General features: G+C 36.0%; 2 protein-coding genes across 2 annotated transcripts; one reads left to right on the top strand and one right to left on the bottom strand.

Moving 5' to 3' along the window:
• The first annotated feature begins 13,008 nt into the window (after positions 1-13,008).
• On the top strand, positions 13,009-21,116 carry LOC149142941 (alpha-bisabolene synthase-like). Its single transcript, XM_089446503.1, has 12 exons — positions 13,009-13,231; positions 13,376-13,691; positions 14,154-14,340; positions 14,448-14,662; positions 18,533-18,653; positions 18,748-18,860; positions 18,993-19,219; positions 19,314-19,426; positions 19,538-19,636; positions 19,746-19,961; positions 20,128-20,266; positions 20,401-21,116. Exons 1-12 carry the CDS (start codon positions 13,088-13,090, stop codon positions 20,956-20,958), a joined length of 2,448 nt encoding a protein of 815 aa, XP_089302629.1. The 5' UTR covers positions 13,009-13,087; the 3' UTR covers positions 20,959-21,116.
• LOC149142942 (uncharacterized) lies at positions 14,891-16,911 on the bottom strand. Its single transcript, XM_089446502.1, has one exon. It carries the CDS (start codon positions 16,907-16,909, stop codon positions 15,266-15,268), a length of 1,644 nt encoding a protein of 547 aa, XP_089302628.1. The 5' UTR covers positions 16,910-16,911; the 3' UTR covers positions 14,891-15,265.
• Positions 21,117-27,544: the final 6,428 nt, after the last annotated feature.

Raw genomic sequence — 27,544 nt, 5'->3', positions numbered from 1 at the left:
GATCTTAATAATCTAATTATCTGTATTCTTGAAATGGGTGCCATGTTCCTCTTGTGATTGTACCTCCTTCATACGAGAGGTACTTTTCAATTAAATGGAACCAATTGTATCATTTTATTGTTAAGCTTAATACCCTTGGCCTTATTAAGTTTAGAGAGATATTCTCAAGTGTGTGCGAGACATATATAAAGTATTCTTACGAGAGGTACTTTTCAATTAAATGGAACCAATTGTATCATTTTATTGTTAAGCTTAATACCCTTGGCCTTATTAAGTTTAGAGAGATATTCTCAAGTGTGTGCGAGACATATATAAAGTATTCTTACTTTTGAATATGGAATCACAAATCATTAAAGAAATGGATGTCTATACGACCTTGAGAATTTTCTGATTTCTTATTTTACCTTTTTATCATCACAACTATTCAGACAATTTAAAAATGATAGCTTTGAAATAATGAATCAAGATATTACTCAATAAATCAATAAATTAACATATTTCTATTAGGAAATCAACCCATCCTCCCCTCTAGGTCGAAATAAAAAACTACAAGTGATTTTAATATAAATGATATAGATCATTTTAGGAGGTGTGAAATATTAAAAATAAAGTATGTTTAAGTATGAATGTGTATACTTTTAACACCATATCAAATAGAGAACCAAATACAATAACGGTCCAATAAAGTAGTCATTCCATTAATATCCATTTCCCTTATATTATAAGTATTAAAATATAAAGAATTATGCTTCAAGATCATGGCCTATGTAATCCTTTCCCTTCTTTTGAAAAAATTACTTGATAAATTACAACTTCTTTAACTTCAAAGAGTCATGGTATCATAATGTACTAAGGACATAAATCATTAATCCTTCCAGGAGGGTTTTTTATGCTTCCTTTTCATTATATGGAATGTTCACCACTAAATCTCTTTATTTATCCCCTTGGCTTTGCAACATGTTAATCTCACCATAGATTAGTCACAAGGCATATAGAATTTCATCATCGATCCATTTCTAAATAGTTTCTCCCTTAACAACATCATTAGAAGCATATTGAAGCATATTTATTGGTGAGGATTAATAACATCTATCAATATTTAAATGAGTCAATACTTACTTTCATGGTTAACTTTCAAACCAACAAAAATAAAGAAAAGATAAGGGAATATATGGGTTATGGCATGCAACATTTCTAAATAAAGATTACAATTAAAATAAAAACATTTATCACCCCATGTAATATAAGGCATATATAACAAAAATGACATATTTGTAGCTACCTACAAACAAATAATATTCACTATATTCCACTAATTTAAGTCATGATATAATGAATTGCATATTTGTTTCTAAGGTCACTCAAGCCTCAAATATCCCATGTAGTAACATTAAATAGAAAATTATTATGTTGTGCATCTCCTCCTTTTACTTTCTTAAACCTTTGAGTGTGAGGATTTTAAAGTTTAATAGGTTTGCATGGAAACATATAGTTATCTAAGTTATAAAGGTATTTAATTCTATTTTCTAAATATATTTTTGTGTGATAATATACTACGTGAAAAGGAAAGATAGAAAAGATAAAATGTAATTGATATAAATATTTTTTTAACACATTTTATATTTTTATGAAAGGTTATAAATAATCATAAATGTTGCATACAATGTCACCCACATGGCTGGCACACGTGATCATCATCCCCATACCATATATATATATATATGAGTGTATGTAAAATTATTTAATTCTATTTTGTATGTAAAATTATTTAATTCTATTTTCTAAATATATTTTTGTGTAATGATATACAATGTGAATAGAAAAGATAGAATGTAATTAATATAAATATTTTTTTAACAAATTTTATATTTTTAAGAAAGTTTATAAATAATCATAAATGTAAAAAGAGAATGCAGTAAAAATAAAGTGTTTTGATTTTTTTAAAACCTATATAAATAAAAATATTTCAAAATAGTTGTTTCATAAAAGGTTGATGGTATGGCGGGCGGGAGCGCAGGAGATTGTTAGAGATATTAATCTCATTATCGATTACGTGTTATCATGTGTGATTTTTTTGTTTGCTAGGTGTCATAAATAATTCAATTTTATTTCAGTGTTGTTGTATAGTTGTCGAGTTTTACTTTAGTCATTTGTTATTGATGTTTATAACGTAATTTATTTAGTTATTTTTCAATATTTAAATATTGAAAAGAGCAATTTCTATTCTACATTTTCGCTTTCTATTTTTTGTTATAGTATTAGAGCACCAGATTGCATAAGACTTCAGAGAGAGCACCACTTCAATTTTTTGTGATCGCACAGAAGAAACAAGAGTTGTGAGAAAACAAGGAAAAAAAATATGAATTCGGCACTTGTAAAGAGGAGAAATGTGCAATTGCACACCTGTAAAAAGGTTCAACGTAGTTCGGAGAAAAAAAACTGCGCGAATCATCTCTTCCTTCCTCGTTGAAAAAAAAAAATATATGCAACGCCATGCGTTGAAGGACTACGCAAAATTGCGCCAGATCTCGTCTGAATTGCGCAAATGACCAAAGAATTAACGAAGTCAATCAACTCTGTGGTGTTTAAGGTGTGAAACGACAAACTAATTTTTTGATAGTCATTTTGGAAGCCTCCTCGAAGTCTACTTTTAAAGCTATGAGTTGATTTTATTATTCAGTGTGGCCTCAGTGCGTTGAAGTGATAGTTCCACAACTCCTTTGAAAGTTTCATTAAATAACCTTCACCTTCATGTGATAAAAGGACCTTCGTTCAAGCTGAAACTATTTTTAAGAAGTGGGTTTTAAAAGACTTTAGAAGAGTGCTTTTGCATGATTTTATATATTTTTTAGTCTTTATCTTTTGATGGGACTAGCCCTCTTCACTTACGTCATTTAATTAAATGTTGATTGTATGGAGGATGGTTTGGTGGATGGTTGATCTTAAGGCGCGGTATGGAAAGTGATTATCGTGAGGACAATTGTTCTCTCCTCGGGTTCGCTTCTCTCTCATCTTCACTATCCCGATAAAACCCTAACCTTAACCATTCTATTGTTGCTTCGATGTTGTGCTGCTCCGTTTAGGTCTCGGCTAGTCTCACGTTGCTGCTCCACAAGGGTTTCTCTTACCCAACTCCGCTGATGGTTCTCCGTGAGGGTTTCTACTTGCACGCCTTGATGATGTTCCTTGTTCAGAGAATGGTTATGAAGTTTCGGGTCTGGAATCCCTGGTCTCAGTCTCTGGTCTCCATCTGTTCGGCTCTGGTTATGAGTTTGGGTCTTGTACTTGTGGCTTTTTGTTGTACGCTAGTTTCGATTATGTTGTTGCTTTTCAAGTGCTCGCCTCATTGTTTAACTATAAGTTTGGCATTTTGTAGTAGGTCATAGTCGTGGAGTGACTTGACTCTCGACTTTCTTTTGGCATTCAAACAGAGGTAAGTTCTCCCTCTAAGTTTGAAGCTTCTGCCTCGTTTTCTACTGTTATTGATTGTTCTTGCTCCTTGTGAGCAGTGGGCACTCTGCGACTGTGACCTTGGTTCGCGACTTCCTTCCTCCTCTGTTAGCAAGGGTCGGCTCCGCTGGTAAGTGAGCTTTCTGGAAATCCATGGCACCTTCTTCAATTTCTTTTCATGGCTCAACTATGTGGATTTTGATGGCCTTGTCTAGTGGCCATGCAAGTAAATGGCTGGGCTCACCAATTATTGGTCTCGTGCCTTGACACCTATGCTTGTATCAGGTAGGGTCGCGTCTTGTTGTTTCTCTGTGTGTCTATTCGAAGCATTTGTTGTGTGGAGTCTTCTCTGGGTCTGTTGTCGAGGGTTGTGGCTTCAACCTCACTATGTCATGGTCTGTGTATTTATGCCTCGGGATGTTAACTTATGAAACGTAGTTATGTCAGTTCTATGGTGAACTCGTGGCTGTATTTGACATTGTTGCAGAGGAACTCTGTTTCGTAGCTTGTCTGTGTTCTTTTAACTATACTTTGGACTATAATTTTTTTTGATATCTATATGTATACAGAGATTTTGGAAAGAAAATAAATAATGTGAATGATACTGGTTTATTAGTACTTGTAGATGTTGTTTTCTTCCTTCGACAGTAATTATGCTTGATTCTTTTGCAAACCCTCTCCGTTGTTTTGTTGAACTTGTCTACGTACTCTTCTTTCCTCTGTGTTAATTATTCGCTCTCTGTGACCATTATGAAATTGATAAATGAATTTAATTAAGTTAGGAAGAAAATAATTTTAAGATGCAAAGCATGGAATTCAGACTTTCTTGGTTTTTCAAAAAAATGATTGCATTCTTGCTTCTATTCAATACTATGATGGATCCTTCCAGTGGCTTTTTCCTTTTTCTCTTAAAGATCACTGTACATTTATTTAAACTGTCAGTGGTTATAGTTTAGTTATTCATCGATAACTGTTCATCCTTGTCTCTATTTCTTAAGTTAATTTGAAACAAAATAAAAGAATGGTAAATAAAAATAAAAATAAACAGTGGGTTGAGATAGCCTTAAACTTAACATAAGGTCCTAAATGTTGTTAACTAGAAATTTAAATGAAATTTGAAAAAAAAGTAGCTGAAACTCCTTCTGTCTGCAAAGACAAATACTCCAGCCATGACCTCCCTTAGCTGGATGCTCCTGCATCAGGCTTCTGGGGTAGATGAAAATTCATGGCTTCGGCCCATGAACTCCTCGATAGAATACCACGCACATTGTATCTGACCTACGTCAAGCCACGAACTGTCCTCAAGGGGATGGTTCTTCCACTTGATGAGGTATTGTAGGTACTCCTTTCTTCGAGTCTGCCTGGCCACCTGTGTATCGAGGATTCCTTCGATTTCAAGTGGCTGAGCTGAAGTTATTTGTCTCATCCACGAACTAATCTCTTCCTGGGTATCCCATTTTGGCTACGCCGAACTATCCCCTTCAGGATTGGCAATGTATGGGAATAAATCCGCCACATTAAAGATGGGCGATATTCCTATATCTGGAGGCATTTGCAGAAAACTTACACATAATTTTGCAAGGTCCAATTTTCTTAAATTTCAACTTATTGTATTCGCCCTTAGAGAATCTTTCTTTGCACAGATGCATTAGGACTTAATCCCCTACGCTAAATTGTACCTCCTGTCTTTTCAGATCTGCTTTCTATTTGTACCTTTGACTGTTTTCCTATAATTTTGACTTCACCTACTCATGTAGGTCGTTAATTGCTCTTACGAAATCCTCCTCGCCAGATCTTCTTCTTTCTAACTATCCCAAATCTTGTAACTCATGCACTCCTCAGGGACGAATTCCATACAAGATCTGGAAAGAACTACTTCCTGTGCTTCGATTTGGTGAATCGTTGTAAGAAAATTCCTCTTGGGCAAGTTCACGATCCCACATTCGTGCATTTTCCCCAACTAGACTCTGTAGCAGGTTCCCTAAACTCCTGTTCACCACCTCCGTTTTCCCATCGGTCTATGGATGATAAGCAGAGCTGAAATTTAACTTTGTATGTAGCTTTTTCCACAAGTTGCGCCAAAAATGTCTTGTGAATTTCACATCCCTATCGGAAACAATGGACTTAGGTAAGCCATGCAGTCTGACGACTTCTGTGAAAAACAAGTGTGCTACATGGGTAGCATCACTGGTTTTATTGCAACGGATCAAGTGTGCCATCTTGGAGAAATGCTCCACCACCACCATGACGGAGTCAAAACCCCGCCGTGTTTTTGGCAAACCCAAGACAAAGTCCAGACCGACTGAGTCCCATGGTCTATTTGGAATAGGAAAGGGTGTATACAACCCCGTGTTCTGACTATGCCCTTTCACCAACTAACATATATTACAGCTAGTTACATATCGTTGCACATATCTTCGCATCTTCGACCAATAATAGTAATGACTGAGCTGATCCAACGTCTTATCAATGCCCAAAATTCTAGCTAGACCTCCACTATGTTTTTCCTGGATGCTATTCTCCCTCATCGAACATTCTGGAACACACAGTTGTCCTCCCTTGAATAGCAGCTCCTCCTGTAAGTTATAGTCCAGCCATGGACTATTATTCCTCAACAAGGGATTTTGGCAGGCTTCATAAGCCTCCTTGAAATCTACATCTGTTTGATACAAGTCCTTTAGGTGTTAAAAACCCAACACTTGTATCGTGCTCTCCTGTAAGAGTAAAACTCTTCTGCTTAGTGCATCTGCTACCTTGTTGGCTTGACCACTGATATGCTTCAATACAAATGTAAAACTCTGCAAGTACTCAACCCATTTTGCATGTTTATGATTCAGCTTATGTTGTTGCATAACATATTTTAATGCAGAATTATCAGAAAGCAAGACAAACTCATTACCCAACAAATAATGTCTCCAATGCTTCAATTCTTGGACGACGGCATAAAAGTCCTTGTTGTAAGACGTGTACTTTTGCCTGCTTTCATTTAATTTCTCACTGAAGTATATTACTGGTTTGTCTTCCTGGCTGAGTATGACTCTAATGGCTATACCACTGGCATCACAACGAACTTGGAAAAGTTTGTTAAAATAAGGAAACCTCAAAATTGGCCTTTCAGTGATCTTCTTCTTCAGTATCTGGAAACTCTTCTCTGTAACTTCAGTCCAATGGAAAGGCTGACTTTCCTTCTTGATGGTATCCAACATGGGTATGCATATTCCACTAAAATTCTTTATGAACTTGCGATAGAAACTTGCCAACCCGTGAAAACTTCGAACTTCGAATAGACTCCTAGGGGATGGCCAACTAATTATAGCTGCAACTTTTTCTGGGTCCATTTTCAGCTCATTTTCTACAATCACAAAACACAAATAGACTAACTCCTTCTGAAAGAAGGAACATTTTTTCAAATTTATCAGCAACTTATTTTGCTGTAACTTCTCCAAAGCATATCTAACGTGTTGAAAATGTTCTTCCCTGGTCTTGCTGAAAATCAGTATATCGTCAAGATACACAATCATGAATTTCCCAATGGACTCCTTCAACATCTTGTTCATCAGGTGCATGAAAGTTCTAGGGTGTTAATTATTCACTTTCTGTCACTGTTATGAAATGGATAAATGAATTTAATTAAGTTAGGAAAAAAACAATTTTAAGTTGCAAAGTATGGAATTCAGATTTTCTTGGTTTTTCAAAAAAATGATTGCATGCTTGCTTCTATTCAATACTATGATGGATCCTTCTAGGGGCTTTTTCCTTTTTCTCCTAAAAAACACTATACAGTGATTTAAACTGTCAGTAGTTATAGTTTAGTTATTCATCAATAACTGTTCATCCTTGTCTCTATTTCTTAAGTTAATTTGAAAAAAATAAAAGAGCAGTAAATAAAAATAAAAATAAACAGTGCGCTGAGATAGCCTCAAACTTAACATAAGGTCCTAAATGTTGTTAACCAGAAATTTAAATGAAATTTAAAAAAAAGAACTAACTAAAACTCCTTCTGTCTGCAAAGACAAATACTCTAGCCATGACCTCCCTTAGCTGGATGCTCCTGCATCACATTTTAAGAGGATTTTATTATTCAAAGTATTTAAATTTGACAGAGGAGGAGAGTATACCTCCAATGATTTCAAATATTTTTGTCAACAACAAGGAATCATAATGCAGAACACAACCAGATATACTCCACAATAGGATGGAGTAGTAGAAAGGAAAAAATTAGTCGATCATGAACATGGCCGAATGTATGTTGAGATGTATGTTCTTAACAGATCTCCAACAACTAGTCTCCAAGATACTGTTATCTCAAAATCAGATCCTGATAGGCTGCTGGTCAGGTTGACTCTAAGTAATTATTTCAACCTACTTTAGGCTGAGGCTTAGCCTCCTCAACCTGAGAGGGCTCTCTCTTGATGGATTAATGATTTTGATTAAAGATAAGATGGCTAACTCTTATAGAACAACTGTGAAAAATATGAATGGTGGAAACACATTAACCAAAACTATCGATTGGGCTTATGGAGTCAACAACACCTCAATATAACAATGAACTCAACGCTACATGGAAGTCAGGGCATTCAACATTTAAACATTCAGAACATAAACTCATATGGGACCACACAGTTTATGAATGTATACAGGAAGTCAAAGCACATTCAGTGAATTCTGAGTGATTATACATCCATACCACTGTAAGAATTTAAGAAAAGGACAACATCACATATTCTGAACATAAAAAATCCTTCATGAATCCTGAGAAGTAAAGTTAAGCATGTATTACTGAAAATGAGTCTAACATAGGCCAAATACAAGCTTTTCCATAAAGTTTTCCAACCCTTTGCTAATTCGACCTCTTGCTCTATATAAAGCATTTACAATTAGGATTCCATCATCTCCCATCAAGATAATTCGAATTTTCCATCAGTGACACATATTCTAACCATAAAACAAACCATTAATTAGAACTAGCTGTTAACTAGGAGTGCTAGTGACCTAATACAATTAGGAGTGTAACTCATTATTATGATTACAACAACCTTATCTAAGCATTTAAAGCATTCTTTGACAGCTACAACCTCATGAAGTCTAATTTGATGAAGCCTCCCACGTGGTCACCCAACTGCTGATGACAAACCCTAGAAATTAGGGAACATGTTTCCCTGTTTTTAGGTTTAGATCCTTGAAAATTGGCACGTGGGACAGAGCCTTTATCTCTTCATCCATGACACATTTTACGAAACTGAAGGAGGTTTTTGTAGCCCATGTTGTCCAGAACAAAAACCTCTACTGGGTTTTTAAAACATTTCTCCAGCTGTCCAGAAACTGTCCTTGAAAAACACGTGGCAAACAGGAAAAATCTGTTTTCTCAAAGTAGGGTCTCAATGAAAGCTTAGTATCTCCCAACTGAAAACACTTATGAATAAAGTGAGATAGGTTATTGTATCTGGAGAGTTTATGAAGAGAAACCTCCCTCAGAATTCCAAAATACGTCTTCCTGTAACCAAAAACTGATCTTGAAAAAGACTGCTAAAACCAGAAGACAAAGCTTGACTTTCAGCAGTTTCGTAGCGCAAGTTTAACCATAAATTCCTCCCACCTCAGAACGAATTCGAAGAAACTGAAAGAGGTTTTTGTATTTTAGCATGTTAGAAAGAAAAGCCTCTTTCAGTTTGCAAAATTAATTTCTCAGATGCTCATGAACACTTCTGGAAGTTAACTAGTAAACACAATTTTTCTGTTGAAACATGCTGCTTCAAGGGTTTTGTAGCGCGCTACAAAAACACTGATTTCATAGCGCAAAATAGGATTTTTACACTATCTAAGCTACGAAAACGTGGATTCATAGCTAGTTTCAAAATTTCTCCAAAATGATGTGAGATATGACCTCTAAACACATGGTGAGGCTTCTAGGACATGGAATGAAGCTATCAAACTTTATTTGAAGATGGACATGAGACTCTAACCCTATGACTTAGACTCTAAAACATAAAAATGACTTCACCATGACTTGACCATGACTGATACAAGAATTGAGAAACCATGTAAGTTGTCCAAATTTTTTAAGGAAGTTTTACAGTGATAACAAATACAATGGCTCAAGAAGCATTAGATGGTGAAAGATAATTGTATCTCATTTTAGAATTTTTGGATCGGTAACATTTTCACATGTTCTTGAGCAGCTAAGAAAGAAGTTTGATGATAGGAGTGAAAGATGTACTTTCGTAGGTTATAGTGAGAAGTCAAAGGCCTACATACTTTATAATCAAGTTACCAAGAAGTTTGTTTTATGTAGAGAGATCAAATTCTTTAAAAATAAATGTTGATGAATCTTCAAATCAATATTTTTATCCACCACAACCACAAATATTGCAGGTTCAAGAAGAGCCTTACCATTCCGAAAATGGTACATCTTCAAGTAGTGAATCCACCATTGGTTCAACATCTTTATAATACAATCCGAAAATAAGAAGCATCAGAGAAATATATGAGTAGGAGCATGAGTTTGACCAATAAAATATGTTTGCATTTATTTCATCTCAGCCAACCAATTTTGAAGAAGCAGTTAAAGAAAAGAAATGGGTTGGTGCAATGAACCAAGAAATTGTTGCGATAGAGAAGAACCAAACATGGGAATTAGCTAATCTCCCAAGAGACAACCAGAATTGGTGTAAAATGGGTATATAAGACCAAGATGAATGAAAAAGGAGAGATTGAGAAACATAAGGCAAGGTTGGTTGCCAAAGGATTCTCACAACAATTTCGTGTCGACTATGGTGAAAGCTTTGCTCCAGTAGTAATGTTAGACACTGCCATAACCATTTTGTCCACAATCGCTCAACACAAATGGAAAGTATATAAGCTTTGATGTAAAATTTGCCTTCCTAAATGATATATTGCAGGAAGAAGTTTATGTACAACAACTTCTTGGTTTTGAAGTTACAGTATAGGAGCATAAGGTATACAGATTGAGGAAAGCCTTTTATGTTTTGAAACAAGCTCCACGAGCTTGGTACGGTCGCATCGACACCTATCTCATCAAAAGTGGTTTTTGTAGAAGCAGTCATGAGTCAACTTAGTATACCAAAACTCATGAAGGTAAAATTATTATTGTATACCTTTATGTAGATGATCTTCTTTATATTGGAAATATGATGTTAGAAGACTTCAAAGCAGCAATGTAAATAGAGTTTGACATGACAAATCTAGGGGTCATGAAATACTTCTTAGGCATTGAAATCCACCAATCTAGTAATGAAATATTTATTAGTCAACAAAAATATGCCACCGACATCATCCAAAAGTTCAAAATGACCAATTGCAAACCTGTTGATACACCAATTGCTCAAGGCACCAAAATGAGCAAAGAAGATATAGCACCACCTGTTGATCCCACATTGTATAAAAGTCTAGTTGGTAGTTTGTTGTATCTAACTGCAACTAGACCTGATATTATGTTTGCAACAAGTTTTGTCTCCAGGTTTATGTAGTCACCTAAGATTTCTCATTGGAAGGTTGCAAAAATGATGTTAAGGTATATTGTACACATTCTGAAAATTGTTCACTTCTAGGTTATACAGACAGTGATTATGCATAGAGTTTAGATTATTGCAAAAGAACCTCAGGGTATGTTTTTCATCTTGGAACCACTCAAATTTCATGGGCATCCAAGAAATAGTCAATCATTTCAATATCTTCTAGAGATGCAGAGTATGTAGCAACAAATTCAGCTCCTTGTCAAGCATTATGGTTGAGAAGATTATTGACAGATATTTCAAATCTTCAGAAGGAGCCAAATCCAATTTACTGTGATAACAGTTCAGCAATTTTTTTAATCAAAAAACATTTTTTCCTGCAAAAAGAGCAAGCACATTGACACACGTTTTCATTTCATCAGTGAGTTTGTCAATGATGGGGACATAGTACTTGCTTTTTGAGGTTCCAAAGATCTTGTAGATATCCTTAGAAAGCCATTGGGAAAGAATGTATTTGAATTTCAATGAGAACAATTAGGCATTGTAAGTGTCTCTACATGTAACACTTGAGATTAGGAGGGGATGCAAAGATATTAATCTCACTGTCAGCTAGGTGTCATCATATATGATTCTCTTGTGTGCTAGATGTCATAAACAGTTCGGTTTAGGAGGGAATGTTGAGATATTAATCTCATTGTCAGCTAGGTGTCATCACATTTGATTCTCTTGTCTGCTAGGTGTCATAAATAGTTAAGTTTTACTTCAGTTCTACTCCATAGTTGTCAAGTTCTACTTCAGCCATTTATTAGTAATGTTTATAGTATAATCTATTTAACTATTTTAAATATTGAGAAGAGTAATGTCTGCACCCCTTTTTGGCTTTCCATTCTTTCTCAATAAACTAGAGGCTTTCCATTCTTTCTTAATAAACTATTCTAGTGATGTTTACAAAATTCACGAGATTTAGCTAGTAGAAAAGTTCTGCTGACTAATCCGGTGGCGAAGGCCAACAAAATTCACAATATTTGGACATTGCATGAAGTAGTGTGACGAGATTACTTGAAAAGTTTTACCAACCGATCACCTCACCAAACACATAACCAATCATCACTGTGACGAGTTTCCAGCAACAAAATATGTCTTTGTCTGTAATTATACCGGAAGGGTAAAGGTTTAACATTATTTTAATTTCATGTTTGTAATTATACCGGCAGATTAAGGGTTTTAATATTATTTTAATTACTAAAGCTTTGATTTGGAAATATGACATTGAAGCAGAACAATAAGAGAAAAACTGTGCCGGAAATTTGGCTGAAGGGCGTTATGATATAACTTATAGCTCGAAATAGCAAATCGTTATTTGGATATGATAGTAATAGAAAAGGAAATTGTAAAGTTTGATTTCGCTTCTAGTTGCGTGACGAAATGAATGACATAGGAATAGGTAAGGGAGTGGCAATCGATGAGAATGGCGCGTAAAATAATTACGTCGTGCCCCTCGACTTTGATTTAAAAATACCAAAAGAAATGTTTCAATCTCGTGCGCAGAAAATAATTCACAAATGGACAAACTCGACTTTGATTGGATAATACCAAAAGAAATTTTTCAATCTCGTGGGCAGGAAATAATTCACAAATGAGCAATCGTGGGCAGGAAATAATTCACAAATGGACAAATTCGACTTTGATTTGATAATACCAAAAGAAATGTTTGAATCTCGTGGGCAGGAAATAATTCACAAATGAATATTTATATAAACTTTCACCGAATCTCTCATGGTCACCAATTAATATTCGTATAAACTCTTCCCTTCGGCATTTAGCGCAGCAGTAAAGTCAGTTACGTAATTTAAGCCTACTTTTAGTTAATCATGGTCACCAATTAATATTCGTATAAACTCTCCCCTACGGGATTTAGCGAAGCAGTGACGTCAGTTCCGTAGTTTAAGCCTATTTTTCGTACTTTCCTTTTGTCCGCCTCGCGTGCAACTTACCTACTTCCATGATTCTATTTCTCAAATCTGGAAACGTTGGCCCTATATATAGGTAGTACTAAAGTGTCAAGTTCAAATCAGTGTGTCCAGAAGCCAAGCCAATCAATCAAAAATTTGTTTGCCATTACAACTCTGCATTTAACTAGTCTTAGCCACTTCGAAGAATTTCAAATGGCTAGCGTTTCTGTTAAAGCGGGAGCAGCTTCTACTCTGTCTTGTGGGTTGGCCAGCAACAACTTGATCCGAAGGACGGCCAATCCTCATCCCAATGTCTGGGGTTATGACTTCGTACATTCTCTTAAATCGCCTTTCAATGTCAGTAAATTCTTCCTCTCATTCGATTCACTGCACAATTTTTCTATGACCATTTTATCGCATTTCATTTCTGATCAAATGAATTATACATATATTGTAGCGCTGGTCATGACCAGTACTTATTGGGTTGTGTCAATGGAACAGGATTCTAGTTACACAGAACGTGCGGAGACACTTATTGGCGAGCTTAAGGTGATGCTTAGTGCTGCGATTGGAGGTGGAGAATCAATGATTAGTCCATCTGCTTATGACACAGCATGGGTAGCCAGGGTGCCTTCCATTGATGGCTCTGCTTGCCCTCAATTTCCCCAGACAGTTGAATGGATTTTGAAAAATCAATTAAAAGATGGTTCATGGGGGACTGAGTCGCACTTTCTACTGTCCGACCGCTTGCTTGCCACTCTTTCTTGTGTTCTTGCGCTCCATAAATGGAAAGTTGCGGATGTGCAAGTAGATCAGGGTAAGAGTTAATAGAATTAATTAGCAATTTGTAGGATGGAAAGTTGCGGATGTGCCAGTAGAGCAGGGTAAGAGTTAATAGAATTAATTAGCAATTTGTAGAATTTCAGATTGTTATAAGTTTTTTTAATTAATCTATTAATATAATCATGAAAGCAAGTTTTATTATTAATTCATGTTTTTTGAGTTCTGGTGTTTGAAATCCATTTACTGTAATCTTACTTCTATTCAAATCTCTAAAACTCTTACCTCTATTCAAATCTCTAGAACTCAGTGTAAAAATCTGGAACTCTCTAAAAAAATATAAACAATATAAAAACAAGTATCATCACCAACTTCAATTTCATACTTAAAATCCATTTACAATATTCCCAGACTTATACTATTTTATATAGAACTTGCAACAACCTGATGATGTAATTGCCATTAATCTGGACCCTGATGTGCATGGTAATGTATGTAGGTATTGAATTCATAAAGAAAAACATGCAAGTAATAAAGGACGAAGGAGATCAAGACAGCTTGGTCACAGATTTTGAGATCATTTTTCCTTCTTTGTTGAGAGAAGCTCAATTTCTCCACCTCGCACTTCCTTACGACCTGCCTTATATACGTCTGCTGCAAACGAAACGGCAGAAGAGATTAGCCAAGTCAGAGTTCCTCCTCCTAATCCATGTATTGTTTATTTAACACAAAAATTGTACCATATTTCTTGCCATGCATATTCTAATAAATGGATGTTAATTCTGGTTTGCGGTCTCTCCAGGGACGAAATTCATGGCGGAACATTGTTGTCATCTTTGGAGGGCATACAAGATATGGTCGACTGGGAAACAATAGTTGATGTTCAAATCCAAGATGGGTCTTTCTCAGGCTCACCTGCTTCTACTGCCTGCGTCTTCATGCACACTGGAGACATGAAATGCCTTGAGTTCTTGAACAGCGTGCTGACTAAGTTTGGCAGTAGTTCTGGTAAGTATTACCTGAGCCTGTCACCACCATTTTCCGTTTACTTCTTCATTTTAAAATATTGATTTATTACCCCTTCCTTTTTCTGTTTAATTTTTGTAAGATTTGTGAGAAACAAGATTTGTGAGAAACACAGATAGATCTAGATCTGTAAAACAATAACAAGCTTGCAAGGCAAAGAAGAAAGCGAGCAAGAATTTAGAAGAATGAAAACTGAATTCTACATTATGAGGTTGAGAATAAATACAAAAGCAACTAATGTTAAGCTTAGTTGTGCATGCAATAACTGAAGCTAACTAAAGCTAAGTGTGCTGTGCCGCATGCATGCAAGCAATGAGTTAACTACAGCTAGTCTAAGTCTACGGCTAGTCTACAGCTAGTGCATGTACACCAACACCCCCCCTTAACCGTAACTTAGGTGAGTGTGATGTAATAATGAATGGGTCCCGGCAACATGGCCATTTTAGGTACCCAATGCAAAAAAAAAGAAAAGTGAGTGGCAGGAATTCAAAGCTTCCTCTCAATGCTGTTATATGATAGTTTTCACGCAGGAAAAAAAAAAAATTGTTGAGAAAACAAAGGAAAGGATTTCCCGTATTGAAAGATTTATTCTGGCTTCACTCGACGCCATAGAATCTTTCTCAACACTCTGTCATCGAACCAAATGTATAGTTTCTTCTTTGCCACAGTGACTTTATCTGAAATATGCACGTAGGGTCTCTTAACTTCCACGCTGGCTCTATCTACAAAGCGATCAATCTTGTCTTCGTATTTATGGTAAAGGGCGGGCAATGTCAAAGAAACCATAAAACCCATGTAAAGCAAAGTAAGAAAACTGCACCAAGCACCGATCACAGACAGTATGGATAAGCCTGCAACAACCATGACAAAATTCTTTCCGTCCCTCCCTGATGAAGCGTCGTACAGAAAATGTGGGTCTTGGAGACGAGCCTGCAGATCTTTTGCGTCGGATTGAGAGCCACGAGTTTCGAAATCGCGACCTCGTTGATCTCGGTCAACGACTTGGGCTGCTGCAACAGCGCTATTGCCGCAGTGCAGATTCCGAGAAAAAATGGATGCGTTCAAGGGTGTGCCAGTCTTGGAATTGACTTTGGCAAACCATTTGGGAATCACTCGCGTTAACTCCTCCTCACAACTCGACACAGCTCCCATGCGTTGAAAGATTCCTGACGAACCAACAGATGGCTCTTGTACAGAAGACTCTTTTACAGACCCAGCTGGAGCCGGTGGGCCAGCTAACATATCACCTTCTAAACTATAGATAGTTTCAGTATCATAAACTTCCTTGGACGTGCACCGAGCACTAACTGACCTGCTTCTGTAACAAAACGCAGAGGCCGCCGCCTTGTGCTTACGTTCTGCTGTAAAATGGCTTCTCGAAAATGGTAAGGAGCAAAATAGACCGTTCCCCTTCGTTTCTCCGCTACTTGTGCTGCAGCTCCTTGAAAATGGCAGGACACCCTTCCCCTTGTCGTGAATCGATGCCTGGTCGAGTGGAAGGTATTTCTCGGCGTATTGCCTCGGAATAACGAGACGGTTCAGCTTCCCCACGTCGTTGGGCGTGACCGCCTTGTCGAACAGGTGCTCGCGGCGTTCTGTTGTTGTCGACCACGCGATGTCGGGATACGCCGCAAAGGAGGTTGTGTCGTCCTTGTCAAGTTCTTCGTCGTAGGTTTGTGCGCCCCAACGCCCGTTGGGCTGCGCGACCACGCCCTTGTATTGGGACGACGCCAGCTTGCACTGCGTGTTCTGTGAGGGGCCAGCGTTGATTCCATTCCCCATTTTTTCCAGCCCTGCCTTGTCCGGCAACAAAAATGAAGCGGCCGCAGGTGATGAGCTAGAGTCCTCCTCAGTCCCAGCCATGCCATTCTCGTGGTCTGTTCTAGTCAAATCGTTCCCCATTGCCTTGAATGCGAGGGACTTATAATTAGGCTTGCTGGAATCACTGGAGCTTGAAAGATTTTGTGGATCAGATCCATGCATTATATAAGCATGCATGGGCGTGGATGGCTTCATAGTTAAGAGTGCTTGCGGAGTTTCCTCAAATAGAGGGATGGAGGCAGGATTATCAAAGATATCACTCATGCTGCGCCATTTTTGTGCAGAAGTCTGATCTCGATGTTCAACAACTGGTGGTCTAACAGGGGTTTGAGGAACAAAATCAGAAAATGTATACAGACGAGATTGATCATTTACCTTGCCAGATGCAATCTTCAAATTGGTTTGCATGTCGTAAATGCTCACGAAATCTGGCGTAAATTCCACTTTCCTTCCGCTGCCTGTGTGCGTCATCTGATACACTGAGAGAAGATTCACAGCGAGCCTGGGAGTATGCAAGACATTTTCAAAACTTCCATCTTTGAATTGCACTCTTCCTTGCCCAGTTGCTGCAACTGCAGAATTATCCCCCATGAGGATGGGAGGACCTGAGTATGCATGCAGAAAGGAAAAGGATTCCTTTGAAGAAGCCATATGATGTGAAGCTCCTGAATCGATGATCCATTCTTGTGGTGCAGAATGAAGAGCAATCAAAGCATGCCCGTTACCTCTTGGATGACGTGCTTTTTCTCTTGGATCGGGTGCCTTTTCCTCAGACTTCCTCTTAGCATTCTCAGGAATGTGGTCTTCAAGATTGTATTGCTGGAGTGTCTGCGCCATAAGATCTATAGTCTTCTTCATGCATGCAGATTCAGGATGAAAACCACGGTGGCAATAATTGCACATTGATTTTCCTTTCGTTCCTTTCCTTTCCTTTGAGCCAGATGATCCATCGGGGGATCTAGGATTTGCCTTTCCTTTTGCATGCACAGTGAGTGCATGCGCTTTGGAATTTTTAAGTGTGCCCATTTTGATGAGCTTATCTTGCTCATGCATCAAAGACTGAATAAAAGTATCCAGTGAGGGAGGCTTCCAATCTGCACCAGTTGCAGATCTGACTGAGTGGAATGTAGAAACGAATACTGCATACTCTGGACCAAGTTTTGATAAAATGGAAAGAATCAACTGCCTTTCTTGCTTGGATTTGTCGATCCCGCATCCATTCAGCTGCACCAACAAAGCTTTATACCTTGTGAAAAAATCTTGAATGTTCTCAAAGTTTCTCGGATCTAATGAGTTTAACTCATTTTCGAGAATGTGACCTTGCATTTCATCTTGTTTTCCAAACAATTCTTCCAAAATTTTCCATACCTGATTTGGAGTTGAACATGATTCAACATGAAATAGCAGTTCTGGAGAAATAGATAAACATAGGATGCCGAAGGCCTCGTCCATGCGATTGAAATATCTTGATTTCTCCACTGCCGATGTTGGTTCAACTTCCGTTTCCATGGTTATTCGAAATAAGCCTCTACTTCTGAGATGAAGTTGAATCTTTGGCTTCCATTCGAAATAGTTATATGGAGTGAGAATTGCCGATTGTGGAAACTCAAATTTAGACTCCATTCTGTCTTGTTGCTTCAATCTTCTGAACCTGCAAATAAATTGCTTGTGCACTGATTTACAAATCCCTGTGCTCTGATACCATGTAAGATTTGTGAGAAACACAGATAGATCTAGATCTGTAAAACAATAACAAGCTTGCAAGGCAAAGAAGAAAGCGAGCAAGAATTTAGAAGAATGAAAACTGAATTCTACATTATGAGGTTGAGAATAAATACAAAAGCAACTAATGTTAAGCTTAGTTGTGCATGCAATAACTGAAGCTAACTAAAGCTAAGTGTGCTGTGCCGCATGCATGCAAGCAATGAGTTAACTACAGCTAGTCTAAGTCTACGGCTAGTCTACAGCTAGTGCATGTACACCAACAATTTTCACATTTTAATATATTGATTTTATCCCTCCACACTCCAGTTCCATGCCTGTATCCAGTAGATCTGATGGAACGCCTCCTGATCGTGGATAATGTTGAACGCCTTGGAATCGACAGACATTTTGAAAAGGAAATCAAGGAAGCTCTGGATTATGTTTACAGGTATCAATAGAAAATTATATTTTACTAGCTTAAGGATCCATATTTCCTCTGAAAAATCCTTGAGTGTAAAATTGGCAAAATCTATCTCTTACAGACATTGGAATGATCGAGGAATTGGGTGGGGAAGCCTGAACCCCATAGCAGATCTTGAGACCACCGCTTTGGGATTTCGGCTGCTTCGTGTGCATCGTTACAACGTATCTCCAGGTAGGTATCAATTTTACTTAATTTTCTATCTAAAGAGATGCTTCAAGATAATAGCAAAAAGTGTGCCCTGGATTTTTCCACACATCATTAGCTGTTCCATGCTCTAACATTTGAACATCGTTTTATTACCAGCCGTTTTCGAGAACTTCAAAGATGATGGGCAATTCCGTTGCTCGACCGGTCACTTCAACAAAGATGTAGAGAGCATGTTGATCCTTTATAGAGCTTCCCAGCTAGTATTCCCAGGAGAAAACATTTTAGATGAAACTAAAAGCTTCACTACTCAATATTTGACAGAAGCTCTTAATAAAAGTGAGACTTTCAGCGCATGGAACCACAGGCAAAACCTAAGCGAAGAGGTAACTGGACACAACATACATATACTTGTCGCTTGTTTGCTTGATACAAAGGATTGGATGAATTCCTTTTTTTTTTTTCCTTTGCCACTGCCAGATTAAATACACGCTGAAGACTTCATGGCATGCCAGTGTCCCCAGAGTGGAAGCAAAGAGATACTGTCAAGCGTATCGTCCAGATTATGCACGTTTAGGAAAAAGCGTTTACAAGTAATTTTGGGCATTATATAATAATTGCATAACCTGCACTTTCGTTTCTTCCTCATAAATATAATACTATATATTATGGGACTGAGAGGGTCCTGCGTATTCTAATTTCAGGCTGCCCTACGTGAACAACGAAAAGATTTTGGAGTTGGCAAAGTTGGATTTCAACATTGTCCAGTCCATCCACCAAGAAGAGATGAAGAATGTCACCAGGTAACTAATAGTAGTAAAAAAGAAAATTATAACCGTTTCACCTGCAAAATTTAAGCCATCTCGATCATTAGATGTCCTGATCGTGCCTGATTCTGCATGCTCATCACAGCTGGTTTAGAGATTCTGGGTTGCCTCTCTTCACCTTTGCTAGGGAGAGGCCTCTGGAATTCTACTTCTTAATAGCGGCGGGTACGTATGAGCCCCAGTATGCCAAATGCAGATTCCTCTTTACCAAAGTTGCTTGTTTGCAGACTGTTCTGGACGATATGTACGACACATATGGAACCCTTGGTGAATTGAAGCTATTCACTGAGGCTGTCAGAAGGTAGGGACAGGTCATCACGATTGGATCACATTGCATTGCAGACCACTTTGTTTCTATTACATGACGCTGCAGCTAATGAAACACAAGGTTATACAAATTAAGGGATAAGTCCAGCATCCTAGATGATTATGATGATAATTAAGTTATGTTGGCTCAACTTTTTCAGGTGGGACCTTTCTTATACAGAAAACCTTCCAGACTATATGAAACTATGTTACAAAATATATTATGACATAGTTCACGAAGTTGCTTGGGAGGCAGAGAAGGAACAAGGGCGTGAATTGGTTAGCTTTTTCAGAAAGGGAGTAAGTAGAATTGAATTGTTTTGTTAATACATGCATACAAGGCTTTTAAGACAAAGGATTTCTGTATTAATTGAATAACATGGGGTTTGATACTGATTTTTATATTAATATCTGGATCCATTGATATGGAACAGTGGGAGGATTATCTTCTGGGTTATTACGAAGAAGCTGAGTGGTTAGCTGCTGAGTATGTGCCTAGCTTGGACGAGTACATCAAGAATGGGATCACTTCGATCGGTCAACGTATACTTCTGCTGAGTGGAGTGTTGATAATGGACGGGCAACTGCTGTCGCAAGAGGCGTTGGAGAAAGTGGATTATCCAGGGAGGCGTGTTCTTACAGAGCTGAATAACCTCATTTCTCGCCTGGCGGATGACACAAAGACATATAAAGCCGAGAAGGCTCGTGGAGAATTGGCTTCCAGCATTGAATGTTACATGAAAGATCACCCTGGATGTAAAGAAGAGGAGGCTCTGAATCACATCTATGGCATTCTCGAGGCGGCAGTGAAGGAGCTGACAAGGGAGTTTCTGAAGGCCGACGATCATGTGCCATTGGCGTGCAAGAAGATGATTTTTTATGAGACGAGGGTGACGATGGTGATATTCAAGGACGGAGATGGGTTCGGCATTTCCAAATGGGAGGTGAAGGATCACATTAAAGAGTGTCTTATTGAACCGCTCTCACTCTAACGGCCTGATATGACAATGATCGATTCGATGTAGAGGCTGTGGAGAGAAAACAAATAATTCCGTGTTGTATCGTCGAATTTCCAGTTCCTTCTCTTTCTAAAGCCATCGTTACCTTTCCATATATATCCGAAAGCCATTGTTAGCCTTCCACATAAACCTTCCCTTATGAAATATTATGCTAATGATTAATTTACAGTATGCTGGGCGATGTGAATCAATTACAAAATAGGAAAGAACATTAAATCAATCATGCTCATTATCAGTAGAATTACATAAATAATAAATAAATGTGGTGAATTAAGGATGATAAATATATAATAATTATATTTATAAAAACACATTAATAATGGAATAAATCTATATAAACTTCTATATACAATATTTTCTATTTATATATATGAAATGTACATATGAATTAATATATTAATGTATTTAAATGTATATTGTGTATTAATGTATTTTAATGTAGATATATTATTGTTATGAATACTAATGTATATTAATTAAAGTACGTTGATATATAGTAATGTATATTAATATACATTAATCTATTAGCAAAACCACATTAAAAATATTAATGTGGTTGATATAGCTAAGAGCTTTATTTGTATATACTAATGATAAATTTATAACAATAAAAATAACAAGGGATTAATACCAAAAACGTTGGGGTTTATAATCCCTTGAGTTTTAATATTAATATCTTGGATTTATAATCCCTTGGGTTTATAATATCAATCCCTTGGGTTTAATATAAAACTAGAAGGGATTATAAACTGGAGGTAGCAATATTAACCCAAGGAATAAATACAAAAAATCAAAGGAATTATAAACCCAAGGGAATAATATTAATACAAGGGACTAATGCTAAAAACCTTGAGGTTTATAATGTGTTAGTAAATATGGTTGATATATGTCAATTATTATGATCATTATTACTATTATTATAATTATAATTATAATTGTTATTATTACTACTATTAATTATTATTATTAGTATTAAAGCCAAGGAAATAATACTAAGGGGTTAATACTAAACCCTATGAATAATATTATACCCTAGGAAAGCGAACCCTTAGATTAATACCCCCAATGGATTAATATTATAAACTAAAGGTTATAATAAACCCAGGGAATTAATACTAAAAACCCAAGGGATTATAAACCCAAGGAAGAAATATTAAGACTAAGGGATCAACCCAGGGGATTAATATTATAAACCATATGCATATAAAAGCTAAGATAAATACTATAAACCCTAAAATAAACATGGTTGGTGATGTTTTTACCGTGATTTATTTTCATTTTGAGAAAATCTTTGTCATAATGAGACATTTTACCATGGTTCATTATGGTTGATTTCTATATTGAGACAATATTTATCACAATATGGAAGATGGTTGTGTATGGTTGACCGTGATTATAAACCTAAGGGATTTATATTAAACCTTAATATATTAAACTCAAGGGATAAATATTATAAACCTAAGATATATAAACCCCATGGTTGACCATGGTTGATTTTCATATTGAAAAATTGTTTGTCACAATGTGACATTGGACTATGGTTGACCATGATTGATTTTCATATTGAGACAACCTTTCTCATAATGAAATGTTGAAAAATGGTTAACCATGTTTGACCCTTGGTATGCAAAATCCTAAGAAAAAGACTATAAACCCTAAAATAAACATGGTTGACTATGTTTTACCATGGTTGATTTTCATATTGATACAATATTTGTCACAATGTGACATTTGCTTGTGGTTTCTCATGGTTGATTTTCATATTGAGACAATCTTTTTCACAGTGTGACAATGAACCATGGTTCCACATGGTTGACTATGAATATAAACCCTAAGGATTTATATTAAACCTTAGGGTTAATATTATAAACCTTATGAATAATATTATACCCTAGGAATATGAACCCTTATATTCATAAACCCAAGGGATTCATTCTAAAATGCCAAGGTATTATAAACCCAAGGGAACAATATTAAACCTAAGGGATTAATATTATAAACCCAAGGTATATAAACCCTAAGATAAATATTATAAATCCAAGGGAATAACAAGCCCAAGGGATAAATATTAAAAACAAAAGGGAATATAATACCAAGGGAATAATATAAATTCCAAGCGATAACTACTATAAACCCAAGATATATAAACCCTAAGAAATATATTATAAACCCTAAAATATACATGGTTGACCATGGTTGATTTTCATATTAACAAAATCTCTGTGATAATATGACGCTGGACTATGGTTAATTATGATTGATTTTCATATTGAGACAACATTTCTCACAATGCAAAATTGGACAATGGTTGACTATGGTTGATTTTCATATTGAGACAATATTTGTCACAATGTGACGTTGGATCATGGACCTGAGGGATAAACCCAAAAAATTACAATTATAAACCTTAGGTATATAAACCCTAATACAAATACTATAAACCCTAAAATAAACATGGTTGAGCATGTTTTACCATGGTTTATTTTCATTTTGAGACAATCTTTCTCACAGTGCGACATTGGACCATGGTTGTGCATGGTTGACAATCATTATAAACCCAAGGGATTTATATTAAACCTTAGGATTAATATTATAAACTTTATGAAAGCTATTATACCCTAGGAATATGAACCCTTAGATTGATAAACCCAAGGGATTGATATTATAAACCCAAGGGATTAATACTAAAAATCCAAGGGATTATAAACCTAAGGGAATAATATTAAACCCAAGGGATAAGTGTTATAAACCTAAGGTATATAAACCCCAACATAAAAACTACAAACCCTAAAATAAACATGATTGACCATGGTTGACCACGACTAATTTTCATATTGACAAAATCTTTGTCACAATGGGATGTTTGATTATGGTTGACCATGATTTATTTTAATATTGAGACAACCTTTCTCACAATGTGGCGTTGGACTATGGTTGACCATGCTTATTTTCGTATTGAGACAACCTTTCTCACAATGCGATGTTGGACTATGCTTGACCATGGTTGACTATGGTTGATATTCAGGTTGAGAGAATCTTTGGGTTTAATATCATTCCCTTGGATTTATAATCCCCTCACTTTTTACTATTAATCTGTTGGGTTTACTATTTCATTGCGTTAATAATATTTACCATCCATAGTTTTAATTATGCTTTGGTTTCATGTCATACAATTTCTACATTGTCTGTTTATAAACCATATTTCATTATATAATTCATGAGAAGTGTTACTTTTAAGGAATAAATATTCTTCTGTCTTCTCAGAAGTATAGTTTTCACCTTTTCCGTTAAGATAAATTTTGTTCTTTCTGCATGCATGTGCATAATGACCCATATTATTACAATAATAGGACTTGATTTTTCATTTCTCATACCTTTGATATGATTGTAAACTTCTATTGTTTCCCCTCCTTGACTTGTGAGGATTTTGATCAGATCTCCTTTCTTGTTGTGAATGTTTTCTCCGATTGTTGCTTCTATTGTTCCTACCTCTTCTTCTTGGTGTTGGTCCTCTTCTTCCTCATGACATAGAAGCCTATAAGTTGAATGCATTTTTGAAATATTCCTCATGCTTGTTTATTTTTGATTCATGGGATAACAATGTTGGAACATGGTTGACCATGGATGACCATGGTTGTCACGATGTGACATTGGACCAAGAGAAAGTATTCTCCATAATGTGACAATGGTTATTGACCATGATTGACCACGGGATTAATATTATAAACCCTGGGTATATAAACCATAAGATAAATAATATAAACCCTAAAATAAACATGATTGGCCATGTTTTACAATGGTTGATTTTCATATTAAGGCAATCTTTGTCACAATGTGACATTTGACCATGGTTGACCACAGTTGGTTTTCATATTGAGACAATGTTTTTCACAATGTGACAATGAAACATGGTTGTTCATGGTTGAACATGATTATAAACCTAAGGGATTTATATTTAACCTTATTATATTAAACAAAATGGATAAATATTATAAACCCAAGGTATCTAAACCCTAAGATAAATATTATAAACCCAAAAATAAACATGGTTGACCATGGTTGATTTTCATATTGACAAAATATTTGTCACAATGTGACATTGGACTATGGTTGACCATGATTGATTTTCATAGTGGGGCAACCTTTCTCACAATGAATTGTTGGAAAATGCCTCACCATGTTTCACCATGGTTGATTTTCATATTGAGACAATCTTTGTTACATTGCGACGTTGAGCCATGGACCCAATGGATTTATATTATAAACCCTAGGTATGTTAAACTCAAGACAAATATCATAAACCCAAAAATAAACATGGTTGACCATGTTTACCATCGTTGATTTTTGTATTGAGACAATATTTATCACAATGTACATTTGACCATGGTTGACCATGGTTGATTTTCATATTGCGACAATCTTTGTCACAATGTGGCAATGGACCATAGTTGTGTATGGTTGATCATGAATATAAACCCTAGGGATTTATATTAAACCTTAGAATTAATATTATAAACCTCATGAATAATATTATACCCTAGAAATATGAACCATTATATTGATAAACCTCACGGATTGATATTAAAAAACGAAGGGATGAATTATAAAACCCCAAGGTATTTTAAACCCAAGGGAAGAATATTAAACCTCAGGGATTAATATTATAAACTCAAGGTATATAAACTCTAAGATAAATATTAAAAGTCCATTGGAATAAGATGCCTAAGGGATAAATACTGAAAACCCAAGGGAATAATATTAAACCCAATGGATAAATATTATAAAACTAAAGTATATAAACCCTAAGATAAATATTATAAACCCAAAGTACATAAACCCTGAGATAAATATTATAAACCCAAAAATAAACATGGTTGACCATGGTTGATTTTCATATTAACAAAATATTTGTCATGACGTGATGCTGGACTATGGTTAACCATGATTGGTTTCCATATTCAGACAACATTTCTCACAATGCAACATTGGAAAATGGTTGACCAAGGTTGATTTTCATATTGAGACAATCTTTGTGACAATGTGAAATTTGACCATGGACCGAAGAGATAAACCCAACTGATTAAAATTATAAACACTAGGTATATAAACCTTAAGACAAATACTATAAACCCTAAAAGAAACATGGTTTAGTTGTTTTGCCATGGTTTATTTTCATATTGAGACAATATTTCTCACAATATGACAGCAGACCCTGGTTGTGCATGGTTGACCGTGATTATAAATCCAAGGGATTTATATTTGTAGAAAATCCATGTAGATGCAAGTTGTAATTGTAATATGCTAAAACAATATACTTGAATATACTCTACCAATTGCGGAAACCAATTATGATCATGAAATCACAAAGCAAGAAATAGAAAGAATTTCAATCGTACAAAACACAAATATTTTATGGGGAAAGCCACAACTAAAAACCTTGTTATCTTTATTTTACATAAGTCAGAAAATATGAGAATATTACAATTATTTTCTCAGGCTTGAGAAACATGTGCATTATCTCTACCTATCTCATTGATTCCTAGATAAGCCTCGCTCAATACTTAACCAATTTTCTGCCCTCTAGGATCCTCATTTCCTTGTGTTGTTTCCTTGGGTAATTAGGCCCTATTAATTAGGGTGATTCCCAACCATAAATATCCAATTCATCCAAGGTCTTCCTTTGACTTCATGCACCACCTGTACAATTTGGATGATTATACAAATTACATTACATTGCCCTTGAGCTCCAATCTGAACCGAGTGTTGATCAGAACTAACATGCATGAGTTATTTATGAGTGAATCATCAGTTAATTGGTTTAACACATGAAGTGACATCCCAATGTCTAACCTCATAGAACGATTGACCATGGTTGATGATGCTTGACCAGGGTTGATCATGGTTGACTACGGTTGACCATGGTGGACTATGGTTGATTTTCATATTGAGACAATCTTTGGGTTTAATATCATTCCTGGGTTTATAATCCCTTGGGTTTTTACTATTAATATGTTGGGTTTATTATTCCCTTGGGTTTATAATAGTTATCATCCATAGTTTTAATTATGATTTGGTTTCCTTTCATATGTTTGCTACATTCTCTATTTACAAACCATATTTCATCAGATAATTCTTGAGAAGTATTACATGTAAGGAATGAATATTCTTCTCACTTTTCAGAAGTATATTTTGCACCTTTTTCGTTAAGATAAACTTTGTTCTTTCTGCATTCATGTACATAATGACCCATCTTATTATAATAATAACACTTAATTTTTTATCTTTCATACCTTTGATATGATTGCAAACTTCTATTGTTGCCCCCCTTGACTTGTGAGAATTTTGATCAAATCTCCATTTTTGTTGTGAATCTTCTCTTTGATTGTTGCTTCTATTGTTCCTACCTCTTCTTCCTCATGACATAGAAGCTTATAATTTGAATGAATTTTCGAAAGATTCATCATTCATGTTTATTTTTTATTCATGGGATAACAAGGTTGGAACATGGTTGACAACAGATGACCATGGTTGTCACAATGTGATGTAGGACTAAGAGACA

The sequence above is a fragment of the Pinus tabuliformis genome, chromosome X, assembly GCF_031772625.1.
Source record: "Pinus tabuliformis cultivar Carrire ecotype Pingquan chromosome X, CPIR1, whole genome shotgun sequence".
Taxonomy (NCBI): Eukaryota; Viridiplantae; Streptophyta; class Pinopsida; order Pinales; family Pinaceae; genus Pinus; species Pinus tabuliformis.
The sequence above is the reverse complement of the archived record's forward strand: the minus strand, read 5'-3'. Positions and strand labels throughout refer to the sequence as shown.